This window comes from Xiphias gladius, chromosome 11 (genome assembly GCF_016859285.1).
Source record: "Xiphias gladius isolate SHS-SW01 ecotype Sanya breed wild chromosome 11, ASM1685928v1, whole genome shotgun sequence".
Classification (NCBI taxonomy): Eukaryota; Metazoa; Chordata; class Actinopteri; order Istiophoriformes; family Xiphiidae; genus Xiphias; species Xiphias gladius.
In genome coordinates, this window is record NC_053410.1 from 1,255,377 (window position 1) to 1,275,058 (window position 19,682).

General features: G+C 42.6%; 1 protein-coding gene and 16 non-coding genes across 20 annotated transcripts in view; 2 read left to right on the forward strand and 15 right to left on the reverse strand.

The window, feature by feature from the left end:
- The window catches only part of ldb3a (LIM domain binding 3a), a 76,148-nt gene that overhangs the window by 20,508 nt on the left and 35,958 nt on the right, over positions 1-19,682 (forward strand). For all 4 annotated transcript variants that reach the window (XM_040139723.1, XM_040139724.1, XM_040139725.1 and 1 more), the window contains exon 2: positions 14,266-14,417. In XM_040139723.1, coding sequence (XP_039995657.1) covers positions 14,266-14,417 — 152 coding nt within the window. The remainder of the gene's footprint in view (positions 1-14,265; positions 14,418-19,682) is intronic.
- trnat-agu lies at positions 16-89 on the reverse strand. The gene has a single exon. It is a non-coding gene; the product is annotated as a tRNA-Thr (tRNA).
- Positions 344-417, reverse strand: trnat-agu. The gene has a single exon. It is a non-coding gene; the product is annotated as a tRNA-Thr (tRNA).
- On the reverse strand, positions 1,251-1,324 carry trnat-ugu. Its single transcript has one exon. It is a non-coding gene; the product is annotated as a tRNA-Thr (tRNA).
- trnat-agu lies at positions 2,156-2,229 on the reverse strand. Its single transcript has one exon. It is a non-coding gene; the product is annotated as a tRNA-Thr (tRNA).
- On the reverse strand, positions 3,052-3,125 carry trnat-ugu. Its single transcript has one exon. It is a non-coding gene; the product is annotated as a tRNA-Thr (tRNA).
- On the reverse strand, positions 3,861-3,934 carry trnat-agu. The gene has a single exon. It is a non-coding gene; the product is annotated as a tRNA-Thr (tRNA).
- On the reverse strand, positions 4,472-4,545 carry trnat-agu. Its single transcript has one exon. It is a non-coding gene; the product is annotated as a tRNA-Thr (tRNA).
- Positions 4,800-4,873, reverse strand: trnat-agu. Its single transcript has one exon. It is a non-coding gene; the product is annotated as a tRNA-Thr (tRNA).
- Positions 5,696-5,769, reverse strand: trnat-ugu. Its single transcript has one exon. It is a non-coding gene; the product is annotated as a tRNA-Thr (tRNA).
- trnat-agu lies at positions 6,505-6,578 on the reverse strand. The gene has a single exon. It is a non-coding gene; the product is annotated as a tRNA-Thr (tRNA).
- On the reverse strand, positions 6,834-6,907 carry trnat-agu. Its single transcript has one exon. It is a non-coding gene; the product is annotated as a tRNA-Thr (tRNA).
- trnat-ugu lies at positions 7,743-7,816 on the reverse strand. Its single transcript has one exon. It is a non-coding gene; the product is annotated as a tRNA-Thr (tRNA).
- On the reverse strand, positions 8,150-8,223 carry trnat-cgu. The gene has a single exon. It is a non-coding gene; the product is annotated as a tRNA-Thr (tRNA).
- trnat-agu lies at positions 8,979-9,052 on the reverse strand. Its single transcript has one exon. It is a non-coding gene; the product is annotated as a tRNA-Thr (tRNA).
- trnat-agu lies at positions 13,264-13,337 on the forward strand. The gene has a single exon. It is a non-coding gene; the product is annotated as a tRNA-Thr (tRNA).
- On the reverse strand, positions 13,609-13,682 carry trnat-agu. The gene has a single exon. It is a non-coding gene; the product is annotated as a tRNA-Thr (tRNA).

Below are 19,682 nucleotides of genomic sequence, written 5' to 3' on the forward strand. Positions count from 1 at the left end.
TCTTTATTAACTAACAGGTACTACTGGGATTTGAACCCAGGATCTCCTGTTTACTAGACAGGCGCTTTAACCAACTAAGCCACAGCACCCATGAGTGTCTAGTAGTTCCTGTGCAAGCCATGTTCCTAGATCAGCATGTGCCTGAGCATGTGGGCATTTAATGGGCACTTAACTTCCCAAATAACGTGAAAAAAATGTTTTTTTTCTATGTGGATTTTTATCTTTTGATCTCTGCAAAACACACGATTCATCATTATATTGAAATCAACCTAAATATGGTGTTTGGGTAGAAAATGGAGCTAAACATTTTAAATCAGATTTCATTTATTTGATAGTAATGCATAGGCACTGCTGGGATTTGAACCCAGGATCTCCTGTTTACTAGACAGGCACTTTGACCAACTAAGCCACAGCGCCTGTGTATGGCTCGTCTTCTCTCACATTAAAACACTCATCCTATCAAATACATTTGTGAACTACCATTATGAAGGTCTTAAAGCAACATTATGCAACTATTTTACCTTAAAATAACAGCTGGTTCCTAGGATCTACATTTTAACACCAAGCTGCTGTGGATTCAGATGTTTTCTGTCAATCAGATCAGCCGAATGCTGACTAGACATGAGGGGACAGCGTGATTCCTGGTTTGTCCTGAGAAGATGATTTTGTGTTTGTCGCCTGAGCGACTGATGGGCTTTATCTTCTGTACATGAGCTGTTAGCTTCTAGGGATACGCTGCTTCCAGTAACCTTAACCGCTCAGACTCGGGGGGCCAACAGCATTAGTGCCCCACCGTCCTGCAGTTACCATTTGTGACTGCAGAGGCCGCTGTTGCTGCTGCTCGACAACAGTTACATAGTGTTGCTTTAAAGATTAATTTAACACCAGGCTGAAAAGCTGTGTTTTGCTGTCATCTCCGGTTGACAGTGTCAAGCCTATGATTGTTCATTGGAAAACAGGATGTGTCATACTCAGCAGCAGTCCAGCTGTTGGCAGTAGTTTACCTGCGAGCTGTTATGTCTCTTTTATTTACAGTAGACTTACATGTTTCTAGATAACTTGACTTGATTTAATGTCTTTAATTGTTACAGACACTGCTCTCAGCTCCTGAATCTGTCTTTTGTCGTCCGATGGTCCTCGGATGGTCCTCTGTCTGGTTGATCCTACATTTTTGTTCTTATACGGAAATTAAATTAGAGGGGGATTCAAATGTGACTGACTTCATTGGAGGGGTTGCCTCTGTAACAGTAAGGCACTGCTGGGATTTGAACCCAGGATCTCCTGTTTACAAGACAGGCGCTTTGACCAACTAAGCCACAGCGCCTCTGTGTATGGCTTGTCTTCTCTCATATTAAAACTCTAATCATATCAAAAATATTTGTGAACTACCATTATGAAGGTCTTAAAGCAACGGTATTATGCAGTACTGGCATTTTACCTTAAAATAACAGACTGGTTCCTAGGATCTACATTTTAACACCAAGCTGCTGTGGGTTCAGATGTTTTCGGTCAATCAGATCAGCGAATGCTGACTAGACATGAGGGACAGCGTGATTCCTGGTTTGTCCTGAAAAGATGATTTTGTGTTTGTTGTTGGGGCTTTATCTTCTTCTCATCATGGGCTGAGCTTCTAGGATACGCTGCTTCCAGTAACCTTAACCCGCTCAGACCGGGGGCCAACAGCATTAGTGCCCCAGCGTCCTGCAGTTACCATTTGTGGCTGCAGAGGCCGCTGTTGCTGCTGCTCGACAACAGTTACATAGTGTTGCTTTAAAGATTAATTTAACACCAGGCTGAAAAGCTGTGTTTTGCTGTCATCTCCGGTTGACAGTGTCAAGCCTATGATTGTTCATTGGAAAACAGGATGTGTCATACTCAGCAGCAGTCCAGCTGTTGGCAGTAGTTTACCTGCGAGCTGTTATGTCTCTTTTATTTACAGTAGACTAGACATGTTTCTAGATAACTTGACTTGATTTAATGTCTTTAATTGTTACAGACACTGCTCTCAGCTCCTGAATCTGTCTTTTGTCGTCCGATGGTCCTCGGATGGTCCTCTGTCTGGTTGATCCTACATTTTTGTTCTTATACGGAAATTAAATTAGAGGGGGATTTAAATGTGACTGACTTCATTGGAGGGGTTGCCTCTGTAACAGTAAGGCACTGCTGGGATTTGAACCCAGGATCTCCTGTTTACTAGACAGGCACTTTGACCAACTAAGCCACAGCGCCTGTGTATGGCTTGTCTTCTCTCACATTAAAACTCTCATCCTATCAAATACATTTGTGAACTACCATTATGAAGGTCTTAAAGCAACATTATGCAACTATTTTACCTTAAAATAACAGCTGGTTCCTAGGATCTACATTTTAACACCAAGCTGCTGTGGATTCAGATGTTTTCTGTCAATCAGATCAGCCGAATGCTGACTAGACATGAGGGGACAGCGTGATTCCTGGTTTGTCCTGAGAAGATGATTTTGTGTTTGTTGCCTGAGCGACTGATGGGCTTTATCTTCTGTACATGAGCTGTTAGCTTCTAGGGATACGCTGCTTCCAGTAACCTTAACCGCTCAGACTCGGGGGGCCAACAGCATTAGTGCCCCAGCGTCCTGCAGTTACCATTTGTGGCTGCAGAGGCCGCTGTTGCTGCTGCTCGACAACAGTTACATAGTGTTGCTTTAAAGATTAATTTAACACCAGGCTGAAAAGCTGTGTTTTGCTGTCATCTCCGGTTGACAGTGTCAAGCCTATGATTGTTCATTGGAAAACAGGATGTGTCATACTCAGCAGCAGTCCAGCTGTTGGCAGTAGTTTACCTGCGAGCTGTTATGTCTCTTTTATTTACAGTAGACTTACATGTTTCTAGATAACTTGACTTGATTTAATGTCTTTAATTGTTACAGACACTGCTCTCAGCTCCTGAATTTGTCTTTTGTCGTCCGATGGTCCTCTGTTTGGTTGATCCTACATTTTTGTTCTTATATGGAAATTAAATTAGAGGGGGATTTAAAAGTGACTGACTTCATTGGAGGGGTTGCCTCTGTAACAGTAAGGCACTGCTGGGATTTGAACCCAGGGTCTCCTGTTTACAAGACAGGCGCTTTGACCAACTAAGCCACAGCGCCTCTGTATGGCTTTGCACCATGTAACGTGAGCTGAACGGGAACAATCACACACCACCAGCCTCGGGTCTTTAGCAGCTACAAGTAGAAGCTAGCTCGGTATTCTCAGTACTGGCATCATGGCAGAGGCAAAGAGACTGGTTCCAAGGATCTACATTTTAGCACCAAGCTGCTGTGGGTTCAGATGTTTTCGGTCAATCAGATCAGCCGAATGCTGACTTGACGTGAGGGGACAGCGTGCTTCCTGGTTTGTCCTGAAAAGATGATTTTGCGTTTGTTGTTTCCTGCAATTACCATCTGTGGCTACAGAGGCCGCTGTTGCTGCTGCTCGACAACAGTTACATAGTGTTGCTTTAAAGATTAACTTAACACCAGGCTGAAAAGCAGTGTTTTGCTGTCATCTCCGGTTGACAGTGTCAAGCCTATGATTGTTCATTGGAAAAACAGGATGTGTCATACTCAGCAGCAGTCCAGCTGTTGGCAGTAGTTTACCTGTGAGCTGTTATGGTTCTTTTGTTTACAGTAGACTTACATGTTTCTAGATAACTTGACTTGATTTAATGTCTTTAATTGTTACAGACACTGCTCTCAGCTCCTGAATCTGTCTTTTGTCGTCCGATGGTCCTCGGATGGTCCTCTGTCTGGTTGATCCTACATTTTTGTTCTTATACGGAAATTAAATTAGAGGGGGATTTAAATGTGACTGACTTCATTGGAGGGGTTGCCTCTGTAACAGTAAGGCACTGCTGGGATTTGAACCCAGGATCTCCTGTTTACTAGACAGGCACTTTGACCAACTAAGCCACAGCGCCTGTGTATGGCTTTGCACCATGTAACGTCTCATCGGGAACAATCACATTTGTGAACCACCAGCCTCGGGTCTTTAGCAGCTACAAGTAGAAGCTAGCTATTCTCAGTACTGGCATCATGGCAGATAACAGCTGGTTCCTAGGATCTACATTTTAACACCAAGCTGCTGTGGATTCAGATGTTTTCTGTCAATCAGATCAGCCGAATGCTGACTTGACATGAGGGGACAGCGTGCTTCCTGGTTTGTCCTGAGAAGATGATTTTGTGTTTGTCACCTGAGCGACTGATGGGCTTTGTTTTCTGTACATGAGTTGTTAGCTTCCAGGGATACGCTGCTTCCAGTAACCTTAACCGCTCAGACTCAGGGGCCAACAGCATTTAATGCGCCAGCGTCCTGTCATTACTGCCGGTGGCTGCAGAGGCCACTGTTGACACAGCTGAGCAAAAATTTCATGCAGTTAGGTCAATAAGTATTTTGAGAATGGCACAATTTGGATGTAGAAGGAGTGTTCAAACCAGCTAGTTCTTTATTAACTAACAGGTACTACTGGGATTTGAACCCAGGATCTCCTGTTTACTAGACAGGCGCTTTAACCAACTAAGCCACAGCACCCATGAGTGTCTAGTAGTTCCTGTGCAAGCCATGTTCCTAGATCAGCATGTGCCTGAGCATGTGGGCATTTAATGGGCACTTAACTTCCCAAATAACGTGAAAAAAATGTTTTTTTTCTATGTGGATTTTTATCTTTTGATCTCTGCAAAACACACGATTCATCATTATATTGAAATCAACCTAAATATGGTGTTTGGGTAGAAAATGGAGCTAAACATTTTAAATCAGATTTCATTTATTTGATAGTAATGCATAGGCACTGCTGGGATTTGAACCCAGGATCTCCTGTTTACTAGACAGGCACTTTGACCAACTAAGCCACAGCGCCTGTGTATGGCTCGTCTTCTCTCACATTAAAACTCTCATCCTATCAAATACATTTGTGAACTACCATTATGAAGGTCTTAAAGCAACATTATGCAACTATTTTACCTTAAAATAACAGCTGGTTCCTAGGATCTACATTTTAACACCAAGCTGCTGTGGATTCAGATGTTTTCTGTCAATCAGATCAGCCGAATGCTGACTAGACATGAGGGGACAGCGTGATTCCTGGTTTGTCCTGAGAAGATGATTTTGTGTTTGTCGCCTGAGCGACTGATGGGCTTTATCTTCTGTACATGAGCTGTTAGCTTCTAGGGATACGCTGCTTCCAGTAACCTTAACCGCTCAGACTCGGGGGGCCAACAGCATTAGTGCCCCACCGTCCTGCAGTTACCATTTGTGACTGCAGAGGCCGCTGTTGCTGCTGCTCGACAACAGTTACATAGTGTTGCTTTAAAGATTAATTTAACACCAGGCTGAAAAGCTGTGTTTTGCTGTCATCTCCGGTTGACAGTGTCAAGCCTATGATTGTTCATTGGAAAACAGGATGTGTCATACTCAGCAGCAGTCCAGCTGTTGGCAGTAGTTTACCTGTGAGCTGTTATGTCTCTTTTATTTACAGTAGACTTACATGTTTCTAGATAACTTGACTTGATTTAATGTCTTTAATTGTTACAGACACTGCTCTCAGCTCCTGAATCTGTCTTTTGTCGTCCGATGGTCCTCTGTTTGGTTGATCCTACATTTTTGTTCTTATATGGAAATTAAATTAGAGGGGGATTTAAATGTGACTGACTTCATTGGAGGGGTTGCCTCTGTAACAGTAAGGCACTGCTGGGATTTGAACCCAGGGTCTCCTGTTTACAAGACAGGCGCTTTGACCAACTAAGCCACAGCGCCTCTGTATGGCTTTGCACCATGTAACGTGGGCTGAACGGGAACAATCACACACCACCAGCCTCGGGTCTTTAGCAGCTACAAGTAGAAGCTAGCTCGGTATTCTCAGTACTGGCATCATGGCAGAGGCCAAGAGACTGGTTCCAAGGATCTACATTTTAGCACCAAGCTGCTGTGGGTTCAGATGTTTTCGGTCAATCAGATCAGCCGAATGCTGACTTGACATGAGGGGACAGCGTGCTTCCTGGTTTGTCCTGAAAAGATGATTTTGCGTTTGTTGTTTCCTGCAATTACCATCTGTGGCTACAGAGGCCGCTGTTGCTGCTGCTCGACAACAGTTACATAGTGTTGCTTTAAAGATTAACTTAACACCAGGCTGAAAAGCAGTGTTTTGCTGTCATCTCCGGTTGACAGTGTCAAGCCTATGATTGTTCATTGGAAAAACAGGATGTGTCATACTCAGCAGCAGTCCAGCTGTTGGCAGTAGTTTACCTGTGAGCTGTTATGGTTCTTTTGTTTACAGTAGACTTACATGTTTCTAGATAACTTGACTTGATTTAATGTCTTTAATTGTTACAGACACTGCTCTCAGCTCCTGAATCTGTCTTTTGTCGTCCGATGGTCCTCGGATGGTCCTCTGTCTGGTTGATCCTACATTTTTGTTCTTATACGGAAATTAAATTAGAGGGGGATTCAAATGTGACTGACTTCATTGGAGGGGTTGCCTCTGTAACAGTAAGGCACTGCTGGGATTTGAACCCAGGATCTCCTGTTTACTAGACAGGCGCTTTAACCAACTAAGCCACAGCACCCATGAGTGTCTAGTGGGTTCCTGTGCAAGCCATATGCCTAGATCAGCATGTGCCTGAGCATGTGGGCATTTAATGGGCACTTAACTTCCCAAATAACGTGAAAAAAATGTTTTTTTTCTATGTGGATTTTTATCTTTTGATCTCTGCAAAACACACGATTCATCATTATATTGAAATCAACCTAAATATGGTGTTTGGGTAGAAAATGGAGCTAAACATTTTAAATCAGATTTCATTTATTTGATAGTAATGCATAGGCACTGCTGGGATTTGAACCCAGGATCTCCTGTTTACTAGACAGGCACTTTGACCAACTAAGCCACAGCGCCTGTGGATGGCTCATCTTCTCTCACATTAAAACTCTCATCCTATCAAATACATTTGTGAACTACCATTATGAAGGTCTTAAAGCAACATTATGCAACTATTTTACCTTAAAATAACAGCTGGTTCCTAGGATCTACATTTTAACACCAAGCTGCTGTGGATTCAGATGTTTTCTGTCAATCAGATCAGCCGAATGCTGACTAGACATGAGGGGACAGCGTGATTCCTGGTTTGTCCTGAGAAGATGATTTTGTGTTTGTCGCCTGAGCGACTGATGGGCTTTATCTTCTGTACATGAGCTGTTAGCTTCTAGGGACGCGCGCTGCTTCCAGTAACCTTAACCGCTCAGACTCGGGGGGCCAACAGCATTAGTGCCCCAGCGTCCTGCAGTTACCATTTGTGGCTGCAGAGGCCGCTGTTGCTGCTGCTCGACAACAGTTACATAGTGTTGCTTTAAAGATTAATTTAACACCAGGCTGAAAAGCTGTGTTTTGCTGTCATCTCCGGTTGACAGTGTCAAGCCTATGATTGTTCATTGGAAAACAGGATGTGTCATACTCAGCAGCAGTCCAGCTGTTGGCAGTAGTTTACCTGTGAGCTGTTATGTCTCTTTTATTTACAGTAGACTTACATGTTTCTAGATAACTTGACTTGATTTAATGTCTTTAATTGTTACAGACACTGCTCTCAGCTCCTGAATTTGTCTTTTGTCGTCCGATGGTCCTCGGATGGTCCTCTGTTTGGTTGATCCTACATTTTTGTTCTTATATGGAAATTAAATTAGAGGGGGATTTAAATGTGACTGACTTCATTGGAGGGGTTGCCTCTGTAACAGTAAGGCACTGCTGGGATTTGAACCCAGGATCGCCTGTTTACAAGACAGGCGCTTTGACCAACTAAGCCACAGCGCCTCTGTGTATGGCTTGTCTTCTCTCATATTAAAACTCTAATCATTTCAAAAATATTTGTGAACTTTATTACGAAAGTCATGAAGAGTAATTTAACACCAGGCTGAAAAGCAGTGTTTTGCTGCCCTCTGCAGTTGACAGTTCCAAGCCTGCGATTGTTGTTTCAAAAAACAGGATGTGTCATGTATTACTTTCTTCCACTAGGAACAAACTTATGATTGGTGTCCAGTCAACCCAGGTTTTTTTATTGGTTGAAAATAAAACAAAAATATTTCAAAGAGACCAGTAAGCAATTATCTTGGTGATTTTACTGATGAATTGAATTTACGGATGATCAGGCACTGCTGGGATTTGTACCCAGGATCTCCTGTTTACGAGACAGGCACTTTGACCAACTAAGCCACAGCGCCTGCAGTTATTACTGTGGCCGCTGTGAAGTCTTCGTTAAGCAAGGCATTCACGAGGACCTCCATGTTACTGACCGCTGTAGTGAGGATACTTTCTTGACATCTTTACAGGCACAGATGATTTGTGCAGGTGAGTATCTATTAAACAGCAGAACGTCTCCTCCATCAGTTTGTTTTAGGCAGTCCCAATTTTTGGCAGCATGTTTTCTGTATGTACATTCATTTTAGTTACAGTACAAAGCCTTGAGATAAATGGATATTTTTTGCTCAAACAGAAAAGTTTTCATGCAACAGTGCCCGAGATCGTGTCACCTAGTCTTAAAGGTGTCTTCAGGATGGAGACAGGAAGAGGATTAAACATGACTGGTTCCACTGATGAGGTTATCTGTACAACATGGAGCCATAGGGATTGAACCACAGGTTCTCTGGTTTAATGGACAGGCACTTTGACCAGCTAAGCCACAGGACTGCATTCTTTTACTGCTCCTTCTTTTATTCACCAAAACTTGCATGTTGGTGAACTTGTTGAAGTCGTTGAACTCTCTGTAGCTCTAGACGAGTTAAAATAACAATAAGAAGAGTAAGAGTTCCTAAAGACCGTAATAGCTTCAAAAAGTTGTTTTTGTCTATGTGGAATTTTTATCTTTTGATCTGTACAAAAATGAAGATTGGTCATTTTATTTAAATCAACCCAAATATGATGCTTAGGTAGAAAATGGAGCTAAACATTTTAAATCAAATTTCGGGTATTAATACATAGGCACTGCTGGGATTTGAACCCAGGATCTCCTGTTTACTAGACAGGCGCTTTAACCAACTAAGCCACAGCGCCCATGAGTTTCCTTCGGGGTCTTGATCAACGATTTTGTCAGAATCAGATTGTGCTTGAGCAATGGGTTTTTTCCGGTGAACGAGGGATTCAGTTGTGTGTGTACTCCCAGTGTGCAACTCATTTGGTCCATACCAGTACCCACACGCCACCGGATAGTAGGCATGTCGGAAATATGCCAACACACGGTAAACTTAACCCACACTTGATGCACACTTTTCCCAACTGCTCTGGGGTGGTATTCAGAACTAAGTGTATCCAACAAGTCTCCATTGCCTAATACTCAGCAGCAGTCCAGCTGTTGGCAGTAGTTTACCTGTGAGCTGTTATGTCTCTTTTATTTACAGTAGACTTACATGTTTCTAGATAACTTGACTTGATTTAATGTCTTTAAGTGTTACAGACACTGCTCTCAGCTCCTGAATTTGTCTTTTGTCATCTCCTTGTCATCTGTTTGGTTGATCCTATAGTTTTGATCTTTATATGGAAATTGAATGAAACTGTTTAACTACACACACATCAGGCAGAGATACAATTAAAAAGGCAGCATCAGTGAAAAAAGCATAGGTCAGTGCGCATGTTTTTCTTTTTCCTTTGAAATTAAATCATTACTGTATAAATAAATAAATAAATATGTCCCAATGAGCTCTGATAAACTTCCACGTGTTTGCAGTGGTAATGATTTTGTTTCCCATTCATTTCCATATGCAACAGGGTGAATTGATCCCACCTCTCCCCCTTTGTTTAGAGTTCAGTCATGGATCTCCAGCCAGTTTAAGAGAGGAGGTGGGGCTGGCCTCTAATTCAGGAAATATTGGTAGTTTATAATCTTTTTTTATAATTATAACTTATACAAGCAGCAGAGAAGTAGTAGTGATCCTGTTTGGGTGCAGTGAACATAAAGACAGTGACAGAGGCTAATGACAGTAAAATGTTTGATACTGACACCTGATACCAGCCCTGTCCACTCCTTCTCGAGTAAATTTCACCAGGTAAAATCTGGTCTGAGTGCAGCTTTAGTCACCTGTTGTCTAACTTGTGTCGTACTTGTCAGTATGATGTGTGACGAGTCTGGTTTTTTCCTGTGGGGATTGATAAAGTTCCAAACCAGTAAGTTAGTGACTGTAGTGAGAAAATTTGATCTGAATGTTAAATCAACCAGACATACCGTAGGTGTTCAATTCTTTGGGGGTTTTCGGATGCAGCTCTGAGCTCTGCTGGATCTGTTCTGTAATCAGTCCTCTGTGCATGGGGGTCCATCCAACAGGTATCAGACCAGTAAGCCGAGCAGAGTGTGAACTGGCCCCCCCCCCTCGCCGTCTGTCACTGTCAGTGGCAGCTAAAAGCTCGTCTCCAGGGGGCAATGTTTCATTCACGTCCATTAACCCGCATTCGGTGGAAATGTCAGCCAGATGAGTCAGAGCAAGATAAGAACAGCAGCTAAGTATCCGAGCACTATTTAACCTTTATCACTGTGTGTGTGTGTGTGGGTGTGAGTATGTAATAGTACAGTCTCATCCAGGTCTCAGCTGCTGTTTTTTCTGTTAATCCTGCAGACTTCTCCTGTTTCCCTGCAGTCTGTTCAGATGACTGCTGTTATTCTCCCTGTAGACGAGGCGATGCACAAACAGATGGTTGAAGGATAGATTCACGTTTTTTCATGTTTATCTTAAACAATACTGACATGACCATATGTGTATGGAAAGGCTTATTGGTTTATTTAATTGACCTTAAACAGATCCCTTCCTGAAGCGATTTATACAAAATCTTACAAATAGGGGACGACATCCACAGGTTTAGACGCCAATGAATTGCTATCACTTCCACTAAAGAGTCGTTTCCCCTTTAAACTTCTCACGTTATTTCATTATAAATAACTGTTCTGATGAAATTATCAAAATGTTTCACAAAAAAAGAAAGAACAAAGAAAAAGAGTCCAAAAACTGAATCCAGATCAGTGAATCAAAACTTTGTTGTTTCCTCTTCTTCTTTCCCGTGAATCATCTGACGACCCCTCAGGTTCACCTGGTGACCCATCTGGAGGGGCCCGACCCCCAGGTTGGGAACCAGTGGACTGAACTCTCTGCCTGTCTATGATGTAGTTAAAAGCAGCTCCACCTGGAGCAGCTTCAGCAGTAAAGTGCTGCTGAAGCCTCCGTGACTCAGGATCAATGATCTGATCCCGTCAGAGAGAATCAGAGATCAGTACTTTTGCTTTTGGTACTTTAAGTACAGTTTGCTGATGATACATTTGTACTTTTTTTAATCAGGACCTTGACTTCTAATGGAGTATTTTTACGTTGTGGTATTGGTGCGTTTCCTTGAGTAAAGGATCTGAATTCTTCTTCCACCTAAACCTCTTCTCCTTGTTGAACTTTTACTTCAACCTCCTCCACCTAAACCTTATCCTAGATCAACTCCTCCTTCTGCAGCTCCTCTTCCTCCTTCCTGACTTAAACCACAATCTCCATCCTCATTCCTTTCTATTTCTACTCCTGGAACTCCTCCTATACCTCACCCCCCTCTCTTCCTACACCTCCGTCTCCAACCTCTTGTCCTCCACTTGTCCATCTCACCTTTTTTTATCTGCACGATATCCTTTACCCAGCTCCGTCTTTGTCCACCCCATGCCCCATCTCCATCATCTTGTCCTCCACCTCTACTTTTTCCTCCTCCTTCACCTCACCTTTCTTCTCCTGCTCCCCCTGCACTCTCTCTTCCAGGTGTAGAGGTCAGAGGTCACAGCGTTCAGACTGGAGCTAAAATAACTCCTGTGGATGGAAATAGAGGGATTGTGGAGGATTGATGAGAAAGAAAGAGCAGAGGGGGGTAGGAGGGATTTCTGGGAGTAATTAGAGTGAGTGGATGGGACTGGGCAGGGGTTAGCGCTGTATGGACAGCTGTCCAGGGTTTAACACTCAGGCATGAACACTTGTGTCCTGTCATTGTGTTCGAGGCACCACAGAGGCTTCGAGGTTACGACCGGGCCTGTGACTGAAAGGTCACGAGGTCATATCTTTCAAACCCAGCAATGTTTCCATCAGAGGCAGTCTGCCCCGCTCAGGTAATATCTGAGGTCACTCTGCACAAAACCCTGCTGATGATCTAATGCTGTAGTGGATGAAACCTCTTACTGTATTTTAAGAACTTTGGAGTTTAAAGCTTATGCGGCTTTCACATCTTTGTTATCGTAAACCCCCACTAATAAGTATTTGACCCCCCCCCCCTTTTTACTTTATTGTCGTTAGGTCATACCTCACCGTTCGCATGTAGATCACAGGACCTACACATGAACCAAACCCCCCCCACCCCAAAAAAAGCAAACACAACACAAACAGACAAAGGCATCAGGATCTCTCTGTGACACACAAAGAAGAAGACATACATTTTCCTTTTTTTCCTGAATGATCCACCAACACGCAAATTCTCCCTGTACAAATTTCTTTCAAAAAAACAAAAGGAAGAAGAGACTAGCAACAATGACAGCATCAGCATCCACTCCACATTTTGATAAATCTCAAAGTCCTGTAACTGAAAAGTTTCCAAATATGACAGAAAAAACAGCGGAAAAGCTTCAAAATTGACCCACTACTTTGCGTCTCTGGACTTAATTTCACTGTACGACGGTAAAAACTGTGACAACTGATCGAGAAATAATTGAGAAGTTGGAGGAAAATTTTCCTGTCATGAAAACAAAATATATTTTTTGCAAAGTAATTAATAGGTCAGTCAGTTTGCATTTTCTATCCAGAGGAAGATCAGGCATGGCTTTTGGAAGATACATATGGCACGTGGGTTCATATCGAGCTCTTTATCTAACAGCTGTTCTATGAAAGCATGAATATATTTTCAAAGACCACTTAACTTTTCATATTTCAAATCACAGAAAAATCAAGCGGAGCCAGGCCAGCAGCACTGTCAGTCAGTCAGATCCATCACTTTGGTCCTAACTGAAATATCTTAACAAATGTGAGATTGATTCCTATCACATTTTCCGCAGGTATTCATGGTCCCCAGAGGATAAATCCCGTGACTTGGGTGACCCTTTTCCCCTAGCGCCATCAAGGCCCGTAATAAACAGAGACCACAGATGCATTTTCAGAGGCATTTTCATGCTGATTTTTCACAGACACAAAAAGAGGAGAGGGAATCCATCAGACGCGATGTTCAGATTTTGCTGGAGCTTTTCTATAAAAGAAAAATGTGTCAGCACAGGTGCTGTGGCTCAGCTGGTCAAAGCGCCTGTCTAGTAAACAGGAGATCCTGGGTTCAAATCCCAGCAGTGCCTCACATGTGAAGCTGTGGTGCTCGCTTTTCATCTCCACTCTATCTTTCCACTCATGTCTGATATTTTAAGTTAATGTGGGGCTGTAACTGAACTTCTATTTAAACTGTAAAACTGTTCCATCTTTAATGAAACTCAGGCTACAATATTCAGTCTTGTTGCCTCGTTTCTTCCCGTTTTTAAAAATGTACATCATGATTACCTCTCTTTGTTCCATCAACCAACAGCTTTGTGGGAGAGAGCTTGAGAACATGAAAACTAACCTTCATGCCTGAGGCGCTGCTGGGATTCGAACCCAGGATCTCCTGTTTACTAGACAGGCGCTTTGACCAACTAAGCCACAGCGCCTCACTCCACCTGCACTCATATCAAAGTGTGCACTAATTTCTTCGATGTAACATGAGCAACAAAGTGTGTGATCTCAAAATCTCACCAGCACCCAGCTCACATCTGATTTGTAATGAGACTCTATTTTCAGACTGACAGTTGGTTACCGTCTCAACTCCAACTGTTTTTCTTTCATTTTAAGCAGGTGGATTTTCAGATTAAAGGGACTTTAGTGTGCAGATATATTAATAACTTTGATTAATTCTTTCCCATTCGATTGAATGTTTCATGGAAAATGGTGAACGTCATTCCATCCAGCTCTTCACGATTAAGTGACTGAAGGTTCCAGACTGATGTCTACACTGACCTGTAGTGAACCTTACCGGACAAATTTATCACACATGCTAGAAACTTGCATTCATGATAAAAAGTTTGTTCAGTGTCCTCTTGCTTTTTGTCCTTTTTCTTTCTTTGTTTCATAACCAGAATGGAAGGGAGACGGCTTTTTCGCTGATCTGTTCTTGGTTTGTTTAAGTTGTGTCACATGTTCGGTCAAAGATTCTTGGAGCAGATTTAAGATCTAAATGTTTTTGTGTTTGCGCAGATCACTCCGGGCAGCAAGGCAGCGCAGGGTAACCTGACTCAGGGTGATGTTATCGTCGCCATCGATGGTGTCGGCACCGACGGGATGACTCACCTGGAGGCCCAGAACAAGATCAAGATGGCCAACTACAACCTGGCTCTCACCATGACCAAGTAAGAACCGTTGGTGGAAAGTAACTAAGTACATTTACCCAAGTGCTTTGAGTTATATCCCATGTTTGAGTTCCTGACATCTGGTTTATTACATAAAAACACTCGATGCCATAGAAACGTGTCATTTTCTGAGAAAACAGCTTCTTAGGTTTGTGCAGTAGCGATTAAACAGACCTAAAAACCACCGCACAGTATCTGTACTTGGGCTGTGGGGTTGTACTGGGTTCTGGCTTGGTGACATCATCAGCCTAAAAAGACGTCAAATGAAATCACTTCACCCTTTCTATCCGTTTTACAGTTTGAAGGTCCAGCACGAAAGCTTGAAAGCTCTTTTTTCTCAGCTCCGCTGCTTCTGTAGCTGCTGTTCTCTGACTTTGTCAGTGCCTAAAGTTACTAGTTGCTTTTTAGATTAAGATTTTACTTTAAAATCGTATTATAACATTATAAAATACAATACAAAAATCCCCCACAAAAAGCAGAGTCTACACTCATGTTTGGTTTCAGATGTCAGTGAGTTGTTGGGAGTTCCATAACGAGCGAGTTCCCCTCCGAACTTCTCACATGGTTTCATTTAAATGATTGTTTGGGGCCCCAAGATGAAAAAGGATCCCAAATTGCACAAAAGCAGAGATGAGACACAAGTCTGAAAAATGAAAATAGATTTGTATTTCACAACTGTTCTTTGACCTGTCCTCTCCCATGAATCATCTGACGACCCCCCATGTTCACCTGGTGACCCTCTGGAGGGGCCCGACCCCCAGGTTGGGAACCAGTGGACTAAACTCTCTCCCTGTCTATGACGTAGCTAAAAGCAGCTCCAGCAGTAAAACGCTGCTGAAGCCTCCATGACTCAGGATCAATGATCTGATCACGTCAGAGAGAATCAGAGACCAGTCACAGGAGACAGGTCCCTGCACAATGAAGTACTTTTACTGTGATACTGGAACTACAGGAAGTACTTTTACTGTGATACTTTGGGTACATTTTACTGATAATACTTCTGTGCTTTTACTTAAGTGATTTTGAATGCAGGTTTCTTGCCTGTTGGCTCAGGGTTAAGTCATCCAGGAACTAATATGTCAGTTACATCTAAAAAATGCATCAGTCGGTCCTGTGTCATCAGCACAGCCATGGAGGAAGACCAACAGGTAACATACAAAGATTTAAAAAACGTGAAAGCTCTAAAATCGACCCCTGAGGTATCCCGCGAGTTCTTTTGTGGTGTTTTGAGAAATGATCATCTGTTGAAACAAAGAACTCTCTTTCAGAAGGATAAGACGAAAACCAGTTAGAAACTGTGTTCCCTCAGTCTGTTTAATCAACTCCTTTGAAATCAGCGCTCAGATCACGTAGCACCATTCTATGAGTAGCGGAAATTACATACAGTAACTGCATCAGGACCCGTTTTTCTAATATTATACTTAAAAATTGAAAATAATAGAGATTGGTCGCTGGGTATTGATGGATCCAAACCTCTTTTTTTTTTTTTTTTTTAAAGAGGCTTAACCAATGCAATCTTAAATGCTGTAGGGAAAACAAAGGGAAAAGATGGCTGCTGCAGACGCTGACATTGGAAACCCTGAAGGTGTTTGGCTGATATGAGATACAGAGATCTGATAAGTTCAGTGAGGAAATGAATGTTGGTCCACACAGAGCTGATAACAGATGAGAAGCCGGGCTGTGAGGTTGCAGGGTGCTGTCATGTTTCTCTCGCATCATTTTTTCATGTCATTCACATGGTTTTATCAGTGTAAAGTGGACGGCGAGGCCTGTGGTGGACTGGGGGAGACCCGGGTCAGGAAACAGATGTGAAGCTGTGACACACAGCAGCCAATATAATATAAGCTGCTTGACCTCTGTTAACCCTTCGCACTGCCTCCACTGATGAAATGGGCAACACAGAAGATGCACACACACACACACACACACACACACACACACACACACACACACACACGAAAGCAGCGAGTACAATCATTTCTCCATTTTTCATTTCAGGGTCACAGTGTTTTTTCTTTCACCGCAGAAGAAAATTACCATAATAATAAATCTGTGCTGGTCGGTGGGTTTTGATTTGACAAACACTTCATCAGTTGCTGAGATTTCTGGCTCCTGGAATATTTTTTTTGGCTCATGCTGTTTTGGAAATCTTTAACAACATTTGATTATTGGTCCTTTCCACGTGTAGGAAAGTTTCGATGAGAAATTTGGCTTCGTCAATCGTCACATTTCCCCAAAAACACTCCGTTAAAATGAAATGCTCGACGCAAACCCCTCATGAATATTGAGGTACATATTGCTCCATATTGCTTTCACTCATTCTCACAGCAGAGGATGACTGTAGGTGGTGTCAGGTGAGGTGACTGGAGAAAGGCAGGTGTGTCCCAAAACTGGACAGAGATCTTTGGAGAGTTTTAGCTGTGCAGAGGGTTTGAGGAGGCAGGTAGTAGGTTTGGAAGCCAGCACCAACTTAGACAATGATTCAAGAGATATCGTCTCAAAATTTGTTAAACCAGAGACTATCTGGGATTCAACCTAATGGTTGCTGTGGAGCAAGTTGGGCTCCGGTGTCAAAATAGTTACTGATTGAGTGGGAGAAAGAGGCTGTTCAGAGGACAGAGCACGTCTGGAGTTCAACTGGAGGTTGAACAATTCCACTTTAGGTTTTTGCCGTTTGCGCTCTAGTCTCCTGTGGACCTGCTTAAGGGCACGTGTTTCTTCAGTAAACCAGGGTGCAGAGCTATTCGACCGTTTGGGTGGTTAGAGGTGCGTCTGAATCCAGGAGACCAGACACTGCATTGAGGGGAGCCAGGACCACCGAAAATCCCTCACCAAGAGCAGTTAAAGCTGATGGACCAGTGTGTCGACTGGTAAATACATCAGCACCAACGTTACGAGGACGGGCTAGTGTCTGACATCACGGATGCGATGGGGAGTTTCGGATCGGAAACCACCGTCCCAGCGAGACAGAATCAGGTCAAGCGTGTTTACCTCTGCAGTGAGTGGGTTGACGTAGAGGATCAGAGACTATGAACTAAGAGGAAGAAAAAAGAGATTTAGCTTCTCTTTTTTTGTGTGATTGTTTTGGCGATTTAGTGAGAATATTAAACATTGAGGCTAATTTATCAGATTTTTTTTTTCAGCAGCAGCTGCTTATTTTTCCGCATCCAGCATTTTTGTAGCAACCTGATCCTTCATCTGGATCTGGTGTTTGAGTCCAGTATTCACTCTCTTTTAGCTCTGGTTTTGGTCTCCACCAAAAATACATCATTGTCATCACCTAATCTGGCACAGTGGCCGCGTCGAAAGACAACAGAACGGTCATTCAGGCCTCTCTCTCTCTCCTCCTCCCTGTTGTTTTTGGTTGGAGTGTATTAATCCACAGCTGTGACCTGCAGCAGGATGGGTGATGGTGTTGGTTTGTCTGAGGGCGCCTTCATCACACATCACTGCAGCGTCCCGACTTCCTGCTTGTGTTCACTCGTCCTCGCTGCTCTCAGGTGAATAGAGTCATTATCTTTTGTAGACCGGTGTATGAACGTGGCAGAATTTATTAAAGCGTGAGGAAATTTTCCTGCCCTACTTTCTGACCTTTTCTTCCACTTGCTGTGGTTTTATTGAATTGTCCTGTGTGAAGGAAGGTTCTCCTTTTTCTACATGTAATAGTTACTCCTACTGTTATTTCTGGATTATGAAGCTCTCAGGGACATTTCTATAGTCAGCATGCTCCGACCTCTGACCCTCAACCTCCTCCTCCTCCTCCTCTTAAATGTAACTCAGGAATAGAAGCTTTTTCTTTTTCTTTTCTTTTCCTTTCTTTTCTTTTCTTTTTTGCTGCCATCTGTCTGGTTGCTCTATAGGTGGTTCTGAATAAGAAATGTTGACACAGATCCGGTGTTGGTTCTCCCTCGCTGTCCTTCTGTTGATAAGTAAACAGAGTATTTCCATAACAGTGACCCACATACTGGAGGATTTCGTGGATGAAAAAAAAATGCCTGCAGACTGATCTCATTATGCACCAGCATTTCACATTTACGTAACAAATTCCTCTGCGTTATTTAGTAGATGGTTGGGATTGAGCAATTTGGACAGAAAAATTAAGATTACATCCAAATAAGGGGCTGGCGGTTATCTTTCCCTTAACAAAGACGACCTTGATAGTTTTCTGTCGCAAAATTGCCACATGACGCTGATCATTTTTTAGCTGTAAAAATTAGATTGGCGGTTGTGCAATTGATGGGGACTGTGTGCAACCGCTGAATGAAAGAACCGTACAATAGAAATAAAGCACTCATTGAATTCTAATCCGTTGATATTTATTTACTTTGCTTTGTAACATATTTGGGAAGTAAGAACTACATGTACCAGGGCCCTAGGAAGGTCATGCGTAAATATAACGTGTCCTCCGTTTAAGGCAAAGCTAAAATTCAAATTAGAAGAAGGGATTTAGTATCTTCTCCACCATAATTACAGACTGTATGAAACAGTGTGAGGAAGGCTTTTGCATCTAGACCAGAGTGTTGGGGGAAATCTGAACAGAGACGTTAAATGAGAAGTGAAACTCTCAAAAAACTGAAATATTTTCTTGGTTTTTTTAAATTCCATGTGTTTCACGTGGTGCGGTTGCACCTGAAGTCAAGTGAGAAGTCTGAAGACGTTAGTTTAAAGTGTTTCCACGTGAGCAAAAAATTCACACTCTGACTGTTTGTGCCAACTAACAGTGGTGGAATGTAACTAAGTAACTTTACTCAAGTACTGTACTTGAGTATCATTTTGAGGCACTCGAGTATTTTCATTTTATGCCACTAATCACTAATAATAATCAACTGATAAATGATGATATATGACTATAATAGATGAAGCTGCCCATCAGAATGTTAAGTGGTTGAAATTAGCTCCACCTTTACCAGCTGCAACATTAAAGTGACATACGCATTCATCTTTCCTTCATCCTTATCCAGTAATATTATATATATCATTCTGAAATGGACCTGGCTGCATAATGAATACTTGTACTTTTGGTACTTGATGCTAATAATTGCGTACGTTTGGTGACTGCAGGATTTTCACTCGTAACAGAGTATTTCTACTCCGTGGTTTTGCTACCGTTATTGGAGAAAAAGGTCCAAGTTCTTCTTCCACCGCTGCCAGTTGAGCACGTTGAACGATTAATTGTGGGAATAATTTGGAGGAGGAAGCTTTTCTGGCGGCTGGTGGAAAGTTTCCCGGCCGATCGAATTGGACTCATGAGCTCAGTATTTCTTT